Source organism: Brachycentrus maculatus, unplaced genomic scaffold (genome assembly GCF_059751285.1).
Source record: "Brachycentrus maculatus isolate JH-2025_06_01 unplaced genomic scaffold, ASM5975128v1 h1tg000197l, whole genome shotgun sequence".
Classification (NCBI taxonomy): Eukaryota; Metazoa; Arthropoda; class Insecta; order Trichoptera; family Brachycentridae; genus Brachycentrus; species Brachycentrus maculatus.
In genome coordinates, this window is record NW_028280948.1 from 25,093 (window position 1) to 41,061 (window position 15,969).

General features: G+C 33.7%; 1 protein-coding gene across 9 annotated transcripts in view; it reads left to right on the plus strand.

Moving 5' to 3' along the window:
* Positions 1-15,969, plus strand: part of Dab (DAB adaptor protein) — a 44,665-nt gene that overhangs the window by 5,149 nt on the left and 23,547 nt on the right. Inside the window, exons 1-2 of one of the 9 annotated variants that reach the window (XM_088263227.1) lie at positions 13,308-13,968; positions 15,646-15,765. The exons of 2 other annotated variants lie outside the window; for them this stretch is intronic. In XM_088263227.1, coding sequence (XP_088119353.1) covers positions 15,726-15,765 — 40 coding nt within the window. In that variant the 5' untranslated portion in view covers positions 13,308-13,968; positions 15,646-15,725. 6 more of the 9 variants (XM_088263228.1, XM_088263229.1, XM_088263225.1 and 3 more) reach the window with 6 other exon arrangements.

Below are 15,969 nucleotides of genomic sequence, written 5' to 3' on the forward strand. Positions count from 1 at the left end.
TTTCAAGTTTAAAATCCTTTGGGATTTTATTCAGGGCAATATTAAGCTTGTAAGATATCAAATAGTCAATGATCACGTTTTTGTAAAAACTGCACTTGGTCACTTTCTCCTGTATGACTACGATATATCAATCATCAACTCGAAAATTTTCATTTTTTCCAAATGTTTTTTTTTTCTATCGCTCCTTTTGTATACAAAAGTTTGATTATTTTACGCGAAAGTCTTATTTTATTCAAGTAACACTTGAGAATTATGCAATAGACTTAAAAATAATTTTGAAATATGGATACGAAAAATACGTTTAAAAAAAATAAGAATCAAGTTATTATTCCTCGATATACCAAACGGTGTAATCCCTTTACGTAGACTTCGAGTTTACGCTTTGTCTTATCTGAAAATAATATTTTAAATTGAAATATCAATAAACAATACAGTTACAAAATATCCACAAGCGAAAAAAAACAATCAAGCTAAATTCGGAAAATCCTTGACGGTGAAGGATATTCTGTCTATCCTAACTCACAATAATGAATTTACGTGGGATTTTTTCTCATGATAGTTATGATTTATAACTGTTTTAGAATTTTCAGAGTTTATTAATGTAAACATGACTAGTTTCGAGAACTACACATGTTCACATGTCTTTCCATCCAGTCTTGTTTCTTTCTCTTCTTCAAACCCTCATCCGCACCCGATGGTGCATAGGGCACTGCATCATATAAAAACAGTGTTATCTTGATCGTTAACACACGAAGGAAAGGTGATCCACTCCAGGGTAATATTGAATAAATATTGGAGTGAAAAAATCACATAAATTCATTTGACCTCCCTCGAACCTGGGACCTTCAGTACGGTAGCCGAGCCGGCTGACCTTTACACTACGGAGTCGGACGATATATATATATATATATATATATATATATATATATATATATATATATATATATATATATATATATATATATATATATATATATATATATATATATATATATATATATATATATATATATATATTTCTTTTAACGAAACGATGTAATTCGGGTGGAGATTTACTGATGGTCTAGAACCAAATACATTCCCACATGATCACAGTATCTTCCACGTCTGTTGATTAAATCATCATCATTTCCTCTGCGCTGGACGCGATGGACTCCGGTCAAATTGATTCAGCGAGAATTAGTACAAAACGGAAGTTGTTATCGTTATTGTTTATTTTCCCGCTCGAAACGAGAGGAATGCCCTGTTAACTATATACGCGATTAGTCTGAATTTTTACTAAATTACTCATTATTCCCATCTGACACGTGATTTGTCTTATAATCCTGTAAGAATTTAACCATTGTCCACCTCTGTAGTTTTATGGTTACCGCGTTCAGCTACCGTGCTGGAGGCCCCGGGTTCGATCCCCAGGGGGGGGGGGGTCAAGATATATAAATCGTGACTTTTCACTCCAAAATTTATTTTAATACTAAAGTATTGGAGTGAAAAGTATGTTAAATTTTATAAAATAAAACAACTTTGTTTTAACCACTTTTTATTGGTACACTTTATCCAACCGGTTTCGACAAAACAAAGTTTCGACCGGTTGGATAAAGTTTACCAATTAAAAGTGGTTAAAACAAAGTTGTTTTATTTTATTAAGTTTATAGAATGTGCCACTAAGTATCTGCGAAAAACATTCAAGATAAGTATGTCAAATACTTGAAAGCGGTCAGGTTAGGAGTTGAAACAATTGGCGGGTATGTATGAGGAGATGTATGAACGTGGAAGAGGCGAAGAATGTTTTGTAAAGAGAAAGTGATGTGGCGTTCTATTCTCTCTTCCTAGTCCTGCGGGGCAGCGGCGTGATGGTTAGTTAGTTAGTTTTTTAATACTATTTTGGACTGGTACCTGAAGCGCAAGCTTTATCATCTTGCCTTCATGTAAGTAACAATCAAGATAAAACTGCGTCAATGCAGTGCAGTGCCCTATACACCATTGGGTGCCGATAAGGGTCTGATTTTTATAACTTAAGATTTTTAATACATAAACGATTTTCAGATTGATTGTATTATATTTTTAACGTACTGTCGCAACTTCTCTTGTCGTAATGCAGAGTTTAATGCCTGAAGCATTGATTTATATATTGGGTTGATGCAAAAGTTTTGACCGTTTTTTACATATATTTTTTTTTTTTTTTCTTGTGTATTATTTATTTAATAAATTATGTAATTTCCATCAGTTCTTGTAACCTTCTCCCATCTTTCTATCAACTTATCAATACCAGTAGTATAAAATTCCGTAGATTTTAATGCGAAAAATGAAGTAAGGGATGTTTTTACCTGCTCTATTGAATAATTTTTTTCAAAATTAATTTTTTTTGCAGTGATCGGAATAAATGAAAATCAGAAAGAGCAAGATCTGGAGAATACAGTGGATGCTTGATAACATCCCAATTTTACTCATTTAGCTTGTGTTGGGTCATCATAGCCACATGTGGTCGCGCGTTGTCGTGATGAAACACTGCCCCTTTTCTGTTTACCAATTCTAGTATATCCTTTTGAAGGACCATGTTTAATTTGGATAATTGCTGACAACATCGTTCTGTTGTACTTGTCTTATCGTGTTCCAAGAGTTCAAAATGCACAATACTCTTATTATTCCACCAAACACAAAGTATAACTTTTTTTATGGATTTCGGCCTTCGAAGTTGTTAATGGGGCTTGTCCAGGTATAGTCCAATGTTTTTTTCTCGTCACGTTGTTGTACACGACCCATTTCTCATCTCCCGTCACCAAACGATGCAAAAAAGGTTCATGTTTTTGTCTCGCACTCAAAGCAACGCGCGTTGAAACACGATCCAATAAATCGGCAGCCGACAATTGATGAGGTTTCCAAACGTCGTACCGCGAAACCATTTCCATACGCTTCAAATGTCTTAATGCGATTGTTTGGTTGACTCCCATCATTGACACAATCTCCCTGATGGTTAGACGTGGATTGGTGTCAATTATGACTTTTAATTCGTCGTCATCAGACTTCAATGGCCGCCCTGTACGTGGTTTATCAATGAGTGAAAAATCTCCAGATCGGAATTTTACAAACCATCTTCGTACCTGTCGAACTTTGATGACATCTGCTCCATACACTTCACAAATATTTTTGGTTGCCACACTCACTGTATTGTCTTTACGGAATTCATAAAGTAAACAATGACGTAAATGCACTTTATCGAACGACATTTTGAAAAAATACAAGGGGTTATTACTATACTCTGGCCAGGCCAAAACTGAATAGAAAGTAGAGGGAAAGCGTCCTTTATACAATGGAATCATAAAAAAAGAAGATACTATTCATAATTTTTGAAAAAAAAAAATTACCTGGGATCATAAAAAACGGTCATTACTTTTGCATCAACCCAATAAATTGAAGTATAACAACAAAGATAGCCTTGGGATCAGGATATTTATGATAAGTCATTGTCGATTCAATAGACCTCTTTTTGCAATTCACAACAGTTACGTACTGATCAATTAAAGGATGAATAATTCATACATTGGTTTTTTATATCTGTTAGCAGTGACGTAATTTAGGAAAATAACGAAGTATAAGGTTTTAATTTAACCTGTTAATTTATTTGATTTAAGTTTTGTACTGACATTTCTTGGTGCAATTGCATTTTGTAAAATAAAATAACAAGTATATTTTTTTTACATATCGCTCACTTTTTTCAAGAACGACATAAATCAAAAAACTTGATTTTTCAGGAGAACGTTTTTATAGTTTAAAAATATAATACAATGTATAAAAAATAAATATCAAGCCACTAACTGAACTTTTTACCGTGCAATAGATCTTTTTAGGTTAAACCTGAAGGTTTTTTCACCATTTAAAAAATATTAAGTATATTTAAAAAGATAATTAAACAATACCTTTTATTCAAAATGCAAAAACAACACTTTCTGCCCTGTAACGGGAAAATATTAAGTTAAAAAAATTGCCTCTTTTGCTGGGATATAGTACATTTTCTGGGCATTCCGAAAACATGCACAACTAAAAATTGATGATTTTTGATTTATGACGTTCTTGAAAGTAGTGAGCGATATATTTCATACGTTTAAGAGAAATATTGTTGCTGTCTATTTGACTATTTCATAAAGAAAATTTCTTTGATAAAAACATTTAATGTAAGTTTATTACATTGTTTTACTTTTATGTATATGACAGTTTATTTTTATTTTTAGATTACTTAAGTGAAAACCTCTAATTGGAATTTTATTTTTTTAAATTTTAATATATTACGTTATTTTTGTAAATATTCTGTTGGTTTTCCAACAAATAAATAAACATATTTTATTTGACCAGTGACCGGGTTTTCTTAATAGATTTGGACTAAGTAGATTCTACTTATGGTCCAAAAATGCAGAAAAAACGTACTACAAAAAAATGTCCCTTACTGTGTTTTAAGTTTGGACAGCCGATCTGATGATACTAGTGTGATTATGTCGGTATCGACAAAACTCAATCTCTGGTCAAATAAAATATTTGTGTATACCCCCCGATAACGTTGAGGTAGGAACCGCGTTATCGGAAAGAACGTTTTAGGGGGTTAATGTGTTAAAATAGTATTTTGATTTTAAATGACTCATTTCAGTCAGTTCATTGTTCGTTAAAATGTAAAAATATATATTTATTTTTAAATTAACACTCTATAACGTTTCCTGCAATAACGCGGTACCTATCTCAACTGTATTTTACTTTATTTTTATTATTTATTTGACTGATTTGTAAATTTAAAAAAAAGTTAAAAGCAAGGTTAGCGGATCATTCATTAATTTGTCACCGTGTTTTTATTGCATTACTAACCTTTGTTTTACTAATGTTTTTAGTTTCGTCCAATCAGTGTTCGTATTTAACGAAGAAATCGCTCTTATTCCGCAAATATAGAGTGGCCATTAGTAATTTTATTGCGGTTATTATCGCGGTCAGTGTGTAATCAAATCTCGATATCGTGTGGCGATTACTTTGGGCTTCGACCGGCGGAATTATAACCGATAAATCTGAATTTAATTCTCGCGTTACGACTGTGAAAAAAACAACAAAAAAAACAAAACAAGTATGTTTATTTTTATTGCTAGCTATTTTCACCGGACGAAATGGCGAGCGGAGCGCTTGAATGAAAAATACGAGAAGAATTCCTCTCGAACTGTCGACCGGAACGCGAGCGCAACATTGAAATAGTAGCGAGTTGCGGAAAATTATCTTTTCAGACTTCGTGGAAACATCTAGAAGTATCGAGATATGATACTATTCGTAACATTTTCAGTGTGTCCAAATACTTGTTCACAAATCTGACTTATCTTCAATTAGGAGTTATTTTTCCTCAGGATCCTCAGGATCTGTCTGTGCCTCCGCCTGTCGCACTTGGGATGTTGACTGCCAGCTATCTCTCCACCTTTTTGGAGGTCTGCCTGGATGTCTACGTCCTTCAGAGTTTCCTTGAAGGGCGATATGCGGAAGTCTATCTTCTGACATTCTGTTTTACGCTAACTGACGTGTAGTGGACAAACGCCTTTAGGGCGTTTGTTCACTACACGGAATGACACGGAATTTTACCGTCCGGCACGTCAGTTACCGTTTTAAAATGACGCTTGGATTGGCTTGCGCTTTTGTCGATCTTTCTTCGGATCGGTGCTCTTGATCGGTGCGTGAACACGTTGCGCGTAAATTAGATCACGCTAAACTGTCGTCGCTTTCATTTTTCAAAACCGGACTGCCGGACGGTCAAATTCCAGATGGACAAGTGTTTATAAAAGTGGTATTACACAAAGGGAACGATGAATGATAATGAGAGTGTTACATCTTTACATATTTATAAAATATGTAAATCCTCGTGAGAACTGTTCAACATTTTCTCAAAACACAAAATTCTATTTTAAATACTATATACAGAGCACTATTTAAATGCGATTACTCTTAACCGGAGATGAGTCATTTCTCCAAAGGTCCACCCCTCGTACTGTGTCTGCAAAATAAATTATTACTCATGGTAGCTCGTTGACAAGTGAATCATTTAGCACCAATCGCCGAGGCATTAAATATTACAAAGAGCGATATGTTCTGCGGTACTGGCTCTTTAGTGTGTTTTGTATTCACTGCTGTATTTTGCAGTGCAATAACTAAGGAAGTGATGGATTATAGTTGAATTAACGTCGTATTCAGCTGGAAAATATGTTTGTGTTCATAATGTACGCCTACAATTTTATTTAAAGGCAACAAAAGTGAAATAACGATTTTTCGTTTAATATTTTTAACTTGGTACAAAAATATATTCTTGAACATAAATTATAATTTTCACTATTTTAATTTAAGTTTTATTTGGTAAATACCAGTAATTACGCATTCCGCATAATTTTCAAACACTTGTGCTGCATCGAAACACGTGTCAATATAGATTTTAAGAAATTGTATTATTTACCGAGCAAGATTTTAATTTAAAAAGCACAGATTTTGCCACAAAATTAGTGTCGAATCAATGAATAAAATAATTGTCACTTTTACGATTTATTATATTAAATATTAAAACCAAAAACTGATTTTAGAGTCTACTAAATAGTCTTTTATTATTAAAAACACATAAAAATAGATTTTATGACAATTGTTTCGTCTTGTTATGTCATTTTCAAACTACTGTGACCCTCAGTCCATTTAATCTTCATAGTAGTTTGAAAATGCCATAACAAGGCGAAACAATCGTCACAAATTTAATTTTTATATGTTTTTAATAATAAAATAATATTTAGTTGACTCTAAAAATCGGTGTTTGATTTTGATATTAAATACATATATAAATTAAAATGTGGGTCTATAAATTAAACGCCAAATTTATAAATACATTTATGATTTTTGAAGTTTTGTGCTGACATTTCTTGATAGAACTGCATTTTATAGAATAAAATAACAACTACTATACTTATGTAGTTTTCTCTCATATCTCTCATATCCAAGCTCGGTATTATACGAGTTACAACATGGGTCAAGTTCTTGGAAACTCAAAATCAAAAGTAAACATATTACATAGAAGCGGTATTTTTGAAATTTCTTGCGATGACTGCGATAAAAAATATATTGGCCAAACTGCGAGAAGTCTAAAAATTATAATAAGAGAACATCGCCGTGGACTAACAAGTAATTATTTTTCGCAATTTGCAAATCATATCATGGAAACTAACCACTCATTTGACTCTTATACACTTAATTTATTACACTCTGTTACAAATAAAGGTCAAGTCATGAATAATTTAGAAAATTTTGAAATACATAAAAATTTTAATTCAGATAAAACGTTAATTAATAATATACTGTTTCGAAATACGTCACTATTATTATCAATGTTTCCATTTACAAAAAATCTTGTTCCTTAACCCCCCCTCCCTTCCCTATATTTATTAACCTATATATATACCTCTAAATATATTTTTTGTTCGTTATTTTTAATTTGTACCAGAAGATGAAAACATCTGTAAGTTTTCGAAATTAGTCGTATATATAAGTAAAACTCATTAGAGTAGTACATTCAAGTGTGTAATTTTAATAAAATAATCAACATTTATCATTTTTAATTAGCGTTTTACTTAGTAAATACCACTATTTCTTAAAATCTACTGTGACACGTGTTTCGATGCATTCCGCGTCATTTTCAAACACCGTAAAAACATCATTTTCATACGGTGTTTGAAAATGATGCGGAATGCATCGAAACACGTGTCACGGTAGATTTTAAGAAATAGTGGTATTTACTAAGTAAAACATTAATTAAAAATGGATAAATTTTACCACAAAGTGACTGCCGAATCAATTAATGAAAACATTTATCATTGTTACACGGATTGCCTAACGTTAGGCGTATTTAAAAAACACCCGGATGACGGCGTCGATACGGCGAACGTCTCGTCGGTCACAGGTCGGCATGTGGAACAGCTGATCCGTAGCACTCGCAGTCGGGCGACTAGTTTGTTTGGCGATCTGTCAGGTGTGGTGCACGCGTAGGGCGGGAGGGCGGGAGGGCGGGGAGGGCTTGCAGCGGGGGGGGAGGCGGCACGGCGGGCGCGGAATATTGATCAGCGCACGGGCTAGGGGTAGGGGCGGAGCGGAGCTACCAACCCTACTCAGTGAGTATCGACTCGCGGCATGGGCGAACGTACCTCCGCGGTATTTATGTTCTCCTCCCGCGCCCGCCGAGCCGACGATCTCGCCGACTCGTGAGCGGCTCCGAAAGGAAGATCGATAGGGCAGGATGCGAGCGTGGAGAGCGAACCCGCGACCCTCAGCTCCGAGCACTCTGTAAAGACTAAAAGACACATCGACACCCATGTTCCTACGCAAGTTGAAGTGTTTCTATTTTAGCGATGTAGGTTTCTATTCTAAGTGTATTTTGTCAAATTTCTATAAAATATATTTAACCGATCCCGTGTGAGAGCTGTTGAATTGTCACAACAGTTGTTTAATCGTAAAATATTTATCTAGATTTAGTTAAAATTCGGCCATTTGCGATAATAATATTGAATGTCTTACTGCGGTCGAAGCAACATAATCGGAACGAGTGTTTTTTCTCTATGTTCAACCACAAGCTTCCGCAAGCTGAGTTCCCAATGCAAACGTTACGCAAGAAAACGAGCCCCTGCAAATGTGAGTTTCATTTTAAGATGACATTCAGTGCCTCCCCTCCGTGTGTTGTTGTTCCCCGAGCACAGTCCGTCACCCGTCACCTCACCCGTCACCTCATCCGTCACCCATTACTGAATCTTACCAATACACTACCATTCAAACTTACTTTTTTACTCTTACAAATATATGTACAATTTACGTTACTAAAAATCAACAGCATTTTATATATTATTTTTTGACATCTCAACGAAGATGAAGAAAAATATGGAATTCTGGGCATTTACGGGGCCTACGACCGTCATAAGCTGGTTTAAGTTATCACTTTACAAACGTGTAACATTCACCAATTCTACCCATGATTGACAACCACACTACTCAAATTCTTGGAAGTTCTATATATATGATCCAATTTCGGAACATTTTTCTTGAATCACTAGAATTTCACTAGAGACATCTGTTGGTGAGATGAAAATATATTTTTTAATCTTTTTGTATCGTGGACAGTCATTTTATTCGTCGTAGTAGAATTTGTTGGCTGCTAGTCATCCTTGGGCCAAGTTGAGTTGGCCACGTATTCAGAGTGGTATGAGAATGAGCCAGGGGACAATCTATGGTAGCTAAATACTAAACCCCTTTACCTGAAGTGAATCCCAAAGCTCCCAAAAACCGCCACCTGGCTAGTCCCATTCCAGGACTCTAAATACACGTCTAACTGAACTAACGTCTAACTCATGTGTACTATGACGAATTTTATAATACTTTTGCTTTTGATTTTGTAATTTTGCCTCCTTCGTTTATAAAACCTTATGATTAACAAAATTTATTGCATTCAAATACTCGTATGAAAAATATACGTAACATTCAATAGTTTGAGTAAATTTTCCCGAAGGCTTTGTAGTATATTATAATATACATACAAAGACCTCCTTTGCCTAGAAGCGAGTGTTTTTGTCTAGAATTTTCAGTCATGAATTACATGAAATTATAGTAACTTTATACATAAAGAATAAATCCACTCACGAGTAGGCATAGGCTATGAAACTTAAAAAGTTGAAGCCTGAGTAGGGTCATGATAAGCGGTGTTGCATAAGCTGTAGCTAGATTTCAGAGTCACTTGGACGTTAGGTAATGAAAAAAAAATACAAAGACTTCGTATGTTTGTTATTTTACCTCAATTAATTATGTATCATAGTATTTACAAGTGAATAAAAATATCGGAGAAATTCAGTAAGAAATATGCAACAATGACAAGTTCAAAGAACACTATCATTTCACAAAACACACTATAAATCCAGTAGGTATACTAAATTAGGGTTGCCATTTATCCTGATTCGTCGGGGCATGTTACCGATATTGGCCACGGGTCATCACGATGACCCAAAAAATATTCCAGTATTTAGTCGAAAATCGGTACCCCATCTGAAATGTCCTGAATTGTCCGAAGAACTGATTAATTTGGAACAAAATTTCCCTCTCTCGTCGATAAAATATTTTTGAGGCATGGAGGCATGATTTGTTAAATACATTTGAGATCTGATAAACATTTTTTTTGGTATTTACAAAATTTTGAGTGTGTCCAAATACTTCACAAATCTGGATTATCTCCAATTATATGAGTTATTTTTCAAATTATTTTTTCGACATCTCTTCAAAGATGAAGAAGAATATGGAAGTCTGGGCATTTACGGGGCTGACGACCGTCATAGGCTGGTTTAAGTAATCACTTTACAATTACATTTACATTCTTTTGGTCCTCGATATGAAAATGTCCCGATGAGAGGTCTCGGGAATACATGGCAACCTTGTTATGTTTACAAAGTGCGATATGTTTATGCGTTAATTTCTTGGAAGAGAAGCTTCACATATGACTTAATGCCCATTAATCGTATTTACAGAGCCGCAATACGTCCATTCCAATCATCATTACATGTTCCATGTAGTACTTATGTATCACTTGCATGACTGGTTCAAGCATCGCGCTTTTTGCCTTTTCAATTAACTCTGTATGTGTCGACGTCTGTATTTTCATTTATAAATTTGTATCAATCATAACAATGGTCGACGGCTAATTCACGTTATCCCGCTACTTTTGAACGTCGCACATCTTGTTTTTATTAGTGTTCTTTTGTTTTGTTTTGCTGCAAATTCTAAGCTCGTTCTGATTTATCGAAGTCGCTATTCGAAACAATGACAGCCGAACGCCGCTATCGTATTATTTACTAGATGAATCACGACGGCTGACCTCCGATATCTACGGCACTAGGAGAAAAATAAAACGAAATAAAAATTATTGCAATATTTTCTTTAAATTCTTCTTCTTCAAACACTTATCCACACCCCACTGGTGATAGGGCAATGCATCATATAAACGCAGTGTTATCTTGATCGTTAACACATGAAACCAAGGTGATCACTCCTGCACTTCAGGGACCAGTCCAGGGTAATATTGAATAAATATTAGAGTTTAAAAAAATCACTTATATTTAGTGTTTAGGCGAGTGTTTTTGCCTAGAATTTTCACCAATGAATTACATGAAATTATAGTAACTTTAAACATAAAGAGTAAATCCACTCACGAGTAGGCATAGGCTATGAAACTTAAAATGTTGAAGCCTGAGTAGGGTCATGATAGGGTGTTGCATAAGCCGTAGCTAGATTTCAGAGTCAACTGGACGTAAGGTAATTTAAAAAAAATCACTTATATTTATTTTACTCTACCCTGGGAATCGAACCCGGGAGCTCCAGAACGGTGGCCGAAAGTGCTGATCATTACACTACGAAGGCGGATTTTCTTTAAATTGGCAATCAATAATTCGGCTATCAATTTACCGATGTTGATGTCATCGGATAATATTTAAACTTTGATTGTAATACTCAAGTATTTAAACTCTATGTAAGTCGAAGCAGCTCGTATTTGAAAATGCGAATCAAGTTGTGGCAGAGTGGGAACGAATGTTGAAACCCAGGTCACACGAGTCAACTTTATTTAATGTTGACATCACGTGCATTTGACATCACGCGAGCGATCGATCAGGCAGGCTCCGATTGAACAAAAGCTTTACATATTAATTATGTAGACATATCGCTCACTCCTTTCAACAACGTCATCTATCAAAAATCGTCAGTTTTCAGTTGTGCATGTTTTCGGAATGCCCAAAAAATGTACTATATCCCAGCAAAAGCGGCATATTTTTAACTTAATATTTACCCGCCACAGGGTAGAAAGTGTTGTTTTTGCATTTTGAAGAAAAGGTATTGTTTAATTATTTTTTAAAAATATTTTTTAAATGGAGAAAAAACATTCAGGTTTTACCTTAAAAGATCTGTTGCACAGAAAAAAGTTCAACAAGTGGCTTGATATTTATTTTTAATGCGTTTTATTATATTCTTAAACTTTAAAAACGATCTCCTGAAAAATCAAGTTTTTTGATATATGACGTTCTTGAAATGAGTAAGCGATATACGAATATACATAGTTTGACTTTGTGTTAGTATTTAATCGATTTTATTTTAGTTTCCAATTACGGAAGACTCGATAAGTTTTTAATTTTCTAAAATTCATTCTGCTTATGGTCGAGATGATCAAACGGTAGAGCCTTGGCTCGAAGACTAATTTTGAACTCCTGACCTTTCGCCGGTCGACGAGCACGTTACGGTAGTTCGAACAATCAATATTCCCTCCATCCAAAATTATTCTCATATCTATCAACTCGTAAAATATTACTTGAAGACTATACTGTCCGCACACTATAAGGAATTTATTCAATTAATTTATAATAATATCGGGTTTAATATAATACACATATTAATATAATACTCATATCTATCAACTCGTAAAATATTACTTGAAGACTATACTGTCCGCACACTATAAGGAATTTATTCAATTAATTTATAATAATATCGGGTTTAATATAATACACATATTAATATAATACTCATATCTATCAACTCGTAAAATATTACTTGAAGACTATACTGTCCGCACACTATAAGGAATTTATTCAATTAATTTATAATAATATCGGGTTTAATATAATACACATATTAACAAATCTATTTTTGGATACTTTTTATCTTTGGAATATTGTCCGCCTCCGTAGTGTAATGGTCAGCACGCTAGGCTACCGCTCTGGAGGTATCAGGTTCGATTCCCAGGGGGGGGTTCAAATAAATATACGTGATTTTTTCACTAATATTTATTCAATATTACCCTGGACTGGTATGTAAAGCGGAGGGCTGATCACCTTTCCTTAATGTGTTAACGATCAAGAAACACTGCGTTTATCTGATGCAGTGCCCTATGCACCATTGAGGTGCGGACAAGGGTTTGAAGAATGAATGAATTTATGTTTATGAAAATCCGATGATTTCATTTATAATTTTTATTTACAAAATAAATTACATATACGTTATCTTATATTTCTTTTTAAATGTTTGCCACTCTCTTTGTTCAGGGAAATAGGTCGTGTTAATTTACAATGGAAATGATTTCTTTGATAAAAAAAATATCTCGTTTAAAAATAAACTTGTATTCAAGCGTTTGTACATAAATGTTTGTACACACTCGTAGTATGGAGTAATATGATTCTCTGTGTTCTTGTCGCCAGTAGGGCTTCAAAATCGAAGAAACGTGGGCGTGTTTTCATATTGGGAATTCGATACGTTACCGACGCGTTGTATTTAAATTTCGTGCCGTGGAAAATGACCTTAATCTCTATTTTTGTCATTAGATAAATGAAATCATTCTTAACGCCTTCCCACACAATTGCGAACGCACATTTTTTTCATTCTACATCTTAAAATAGTGTTTATTACAAAATTATATTCAGAAAAATAGTGCGCGAAAATCAAGCATAGTTTAAAATAATTACGTTATATTTTTTCCTTTCGTGTTGTTCGAATAAGCTCACGTTCTTTTTTTGAAATTTTTTTTCGGTCAAAATATTTAGTTTTTTTTATCTATGGTGAATTATTGTTTTCTTGTATCTTTATTGGTAGCATTTTCTTTTTCGCGGTTATGTTAAGATTTTTCCTGAAGCCTGCATTTTTAAAGTATACATTAATTTTCTAAGCTCTTAATATTTCGTGCAGCAATTCTATCAAATTTTGCTAGGCGCATGCAAAACCTGGAATTAATGTTAAAACTCTATTATTTGGGAATTGTTATCATAATAGAAATTGCATCTGTTTGAGCTTACTTTTCTTTGATTGGTGACAGGTTAGACCATATTTCGCTAAAGCATCTACCGATTAAAAATTCACTAAACCCAATATTCCAATAGAGATTAACAGAGTTTTATTTGGATAAATATATAGGTACAGTACAGTACCTACCCGATTTTTATTTGTTGTTGAAGGTTGTACTTGCCGAATACGAATTTCGTTCGTGAAAATATTGCGCGGGAAATTGCCATATACATATACGAAATGGTTAAATTTTGTTAATATGTATGTATTTTTTTAATTGCTCCATTACCTGTATACAACAAATAATTAAATGTTTTGAAAAGTATATTTTAAAATAATTTTTGTTTTGTAAATAACATGTACGCGATAATACATAGATATCGTCATAACTACACTATTCCAAATTTGATAATGTTCTCCTTTAGAGATCTCATTTTGTAGCATTTTACTGACGTTTGAAACGTTTTTCTAAAATAATAACTAGTTGAATTTAATTTTCTTTACGTATTAAAATGATTGACCTGATGATGTATGTAGTATTCAATAACGAATTTTGCAGTACAATATAAACTTTAAAAAATAGTGCACATTCAATAATAAAAAATCACATGTCGCTTATTGATAACTGGCTTAATAGAGGACTAAGGTCTCATGAAATTTATTTTTGAAACAATAAACATATAATTTCCTTTTTAATAGGTATGCCTTATGCAAGAATGATAAGTACCTAATGTCATTAATTCTCTCACAAAAAGGTGAAAATTTCATGCCACAATTTTGGGAGTTTTACTTCATCCTGGAATATTAAAAATTCGTTTTTTTTGGATCATAATATTTTTGTATTATGAAGAAGATAGTATTGTTTTGTTTACATATAGTATCATACTCAATCAGCCCAGCTGCTAAAATCTGGAAACTAAACTTGCACGAATTAAATACAACAACCATTCTTTTGTGATACTTCGAAGGGGTATCGGTAGTTATTCTAACTCATATTTTCAGAACACCTACGCTTTTGCATTAGCTGGCATCTTGAATTGTCTATTTACAAAATTAGGGTAAGAATTATTCACCCAACTGGATTGGAATCATGAAAATCTGGAGTTAGACTACCCCCTAATGATCACAAAAAATTGTTATATTTATTAAATGTACTTTCAAATAATCAAGTAACTAAATGTACACACAATGTTATTCATTTCACCAATGATATACTGTACCATTTAAGAATACTATAAAACATTGTTCCGCAAAGTGTGTGCCGCGGCACACTGGTGTACCGTGGTGATTAGTTGGTGTGCCGCGGAAAAAAGTCTAGTTTTGTGAAAATAACACAGTTGCTACAAATTTTGATTTTCTGTGCTCAGTTAAGTAGGCTCACATTTCGCATTAAACATAATATGTTAAAAATGTTACCATAATATGGTAAATATGCACCTCAGAAATTTCTTAATTTGGTAGGTGTACCTTGAATAGAAAAAGTTTGCGGAACACTACTATACAATATATTATATTTTTAATTTTGGGAGTTTCTCGTATTAATTTTCCATTTGCGGGTTGAAACGTTCACCTTTTTACGATTGACCTGTATTGCTCGATCCCATTATTTCTTTTGGATGATGCTGTGATTTCCATTTGAAAAAAGTAACTTTTTGCTCTGACCCCTCTTTAATAAACACATTTCTGCTTTTGATTGCGGGCGCTTAGTTGGAATTGACATTAGACAACCACATTGTTACCATGTTGAGTAGAAATTCCCTGAATACCGTGTCCATAACTGAAAACAACTTTCAATGCACTTGCCAGGTTAGTGATTGGAACTATATTATGAAGAAGTAATGTGAAAAGATAAAAGGCTGGAAAGGATAGGAAAACAAAAAATAAGAATGCAAGTCTGCCATTTCCAACACCTTTTACGACCCTTTGGTGAGTTCTTCCACTTCAATTTTGGAAATAACTCTTCGACAAAGTTTTGTTCACTTTTGTGTTTTGTTTTTATACGGATAAAGATTTATTTTGTTTTTATGATTATGCAAAATCTGTTTTTATTTGGCGCTTTTAATTGGTGTTTTACGATCACTGTTTTGGAATAACGCATGCAATATTGGTGGAGGCTTTTCTTTTTGGTTG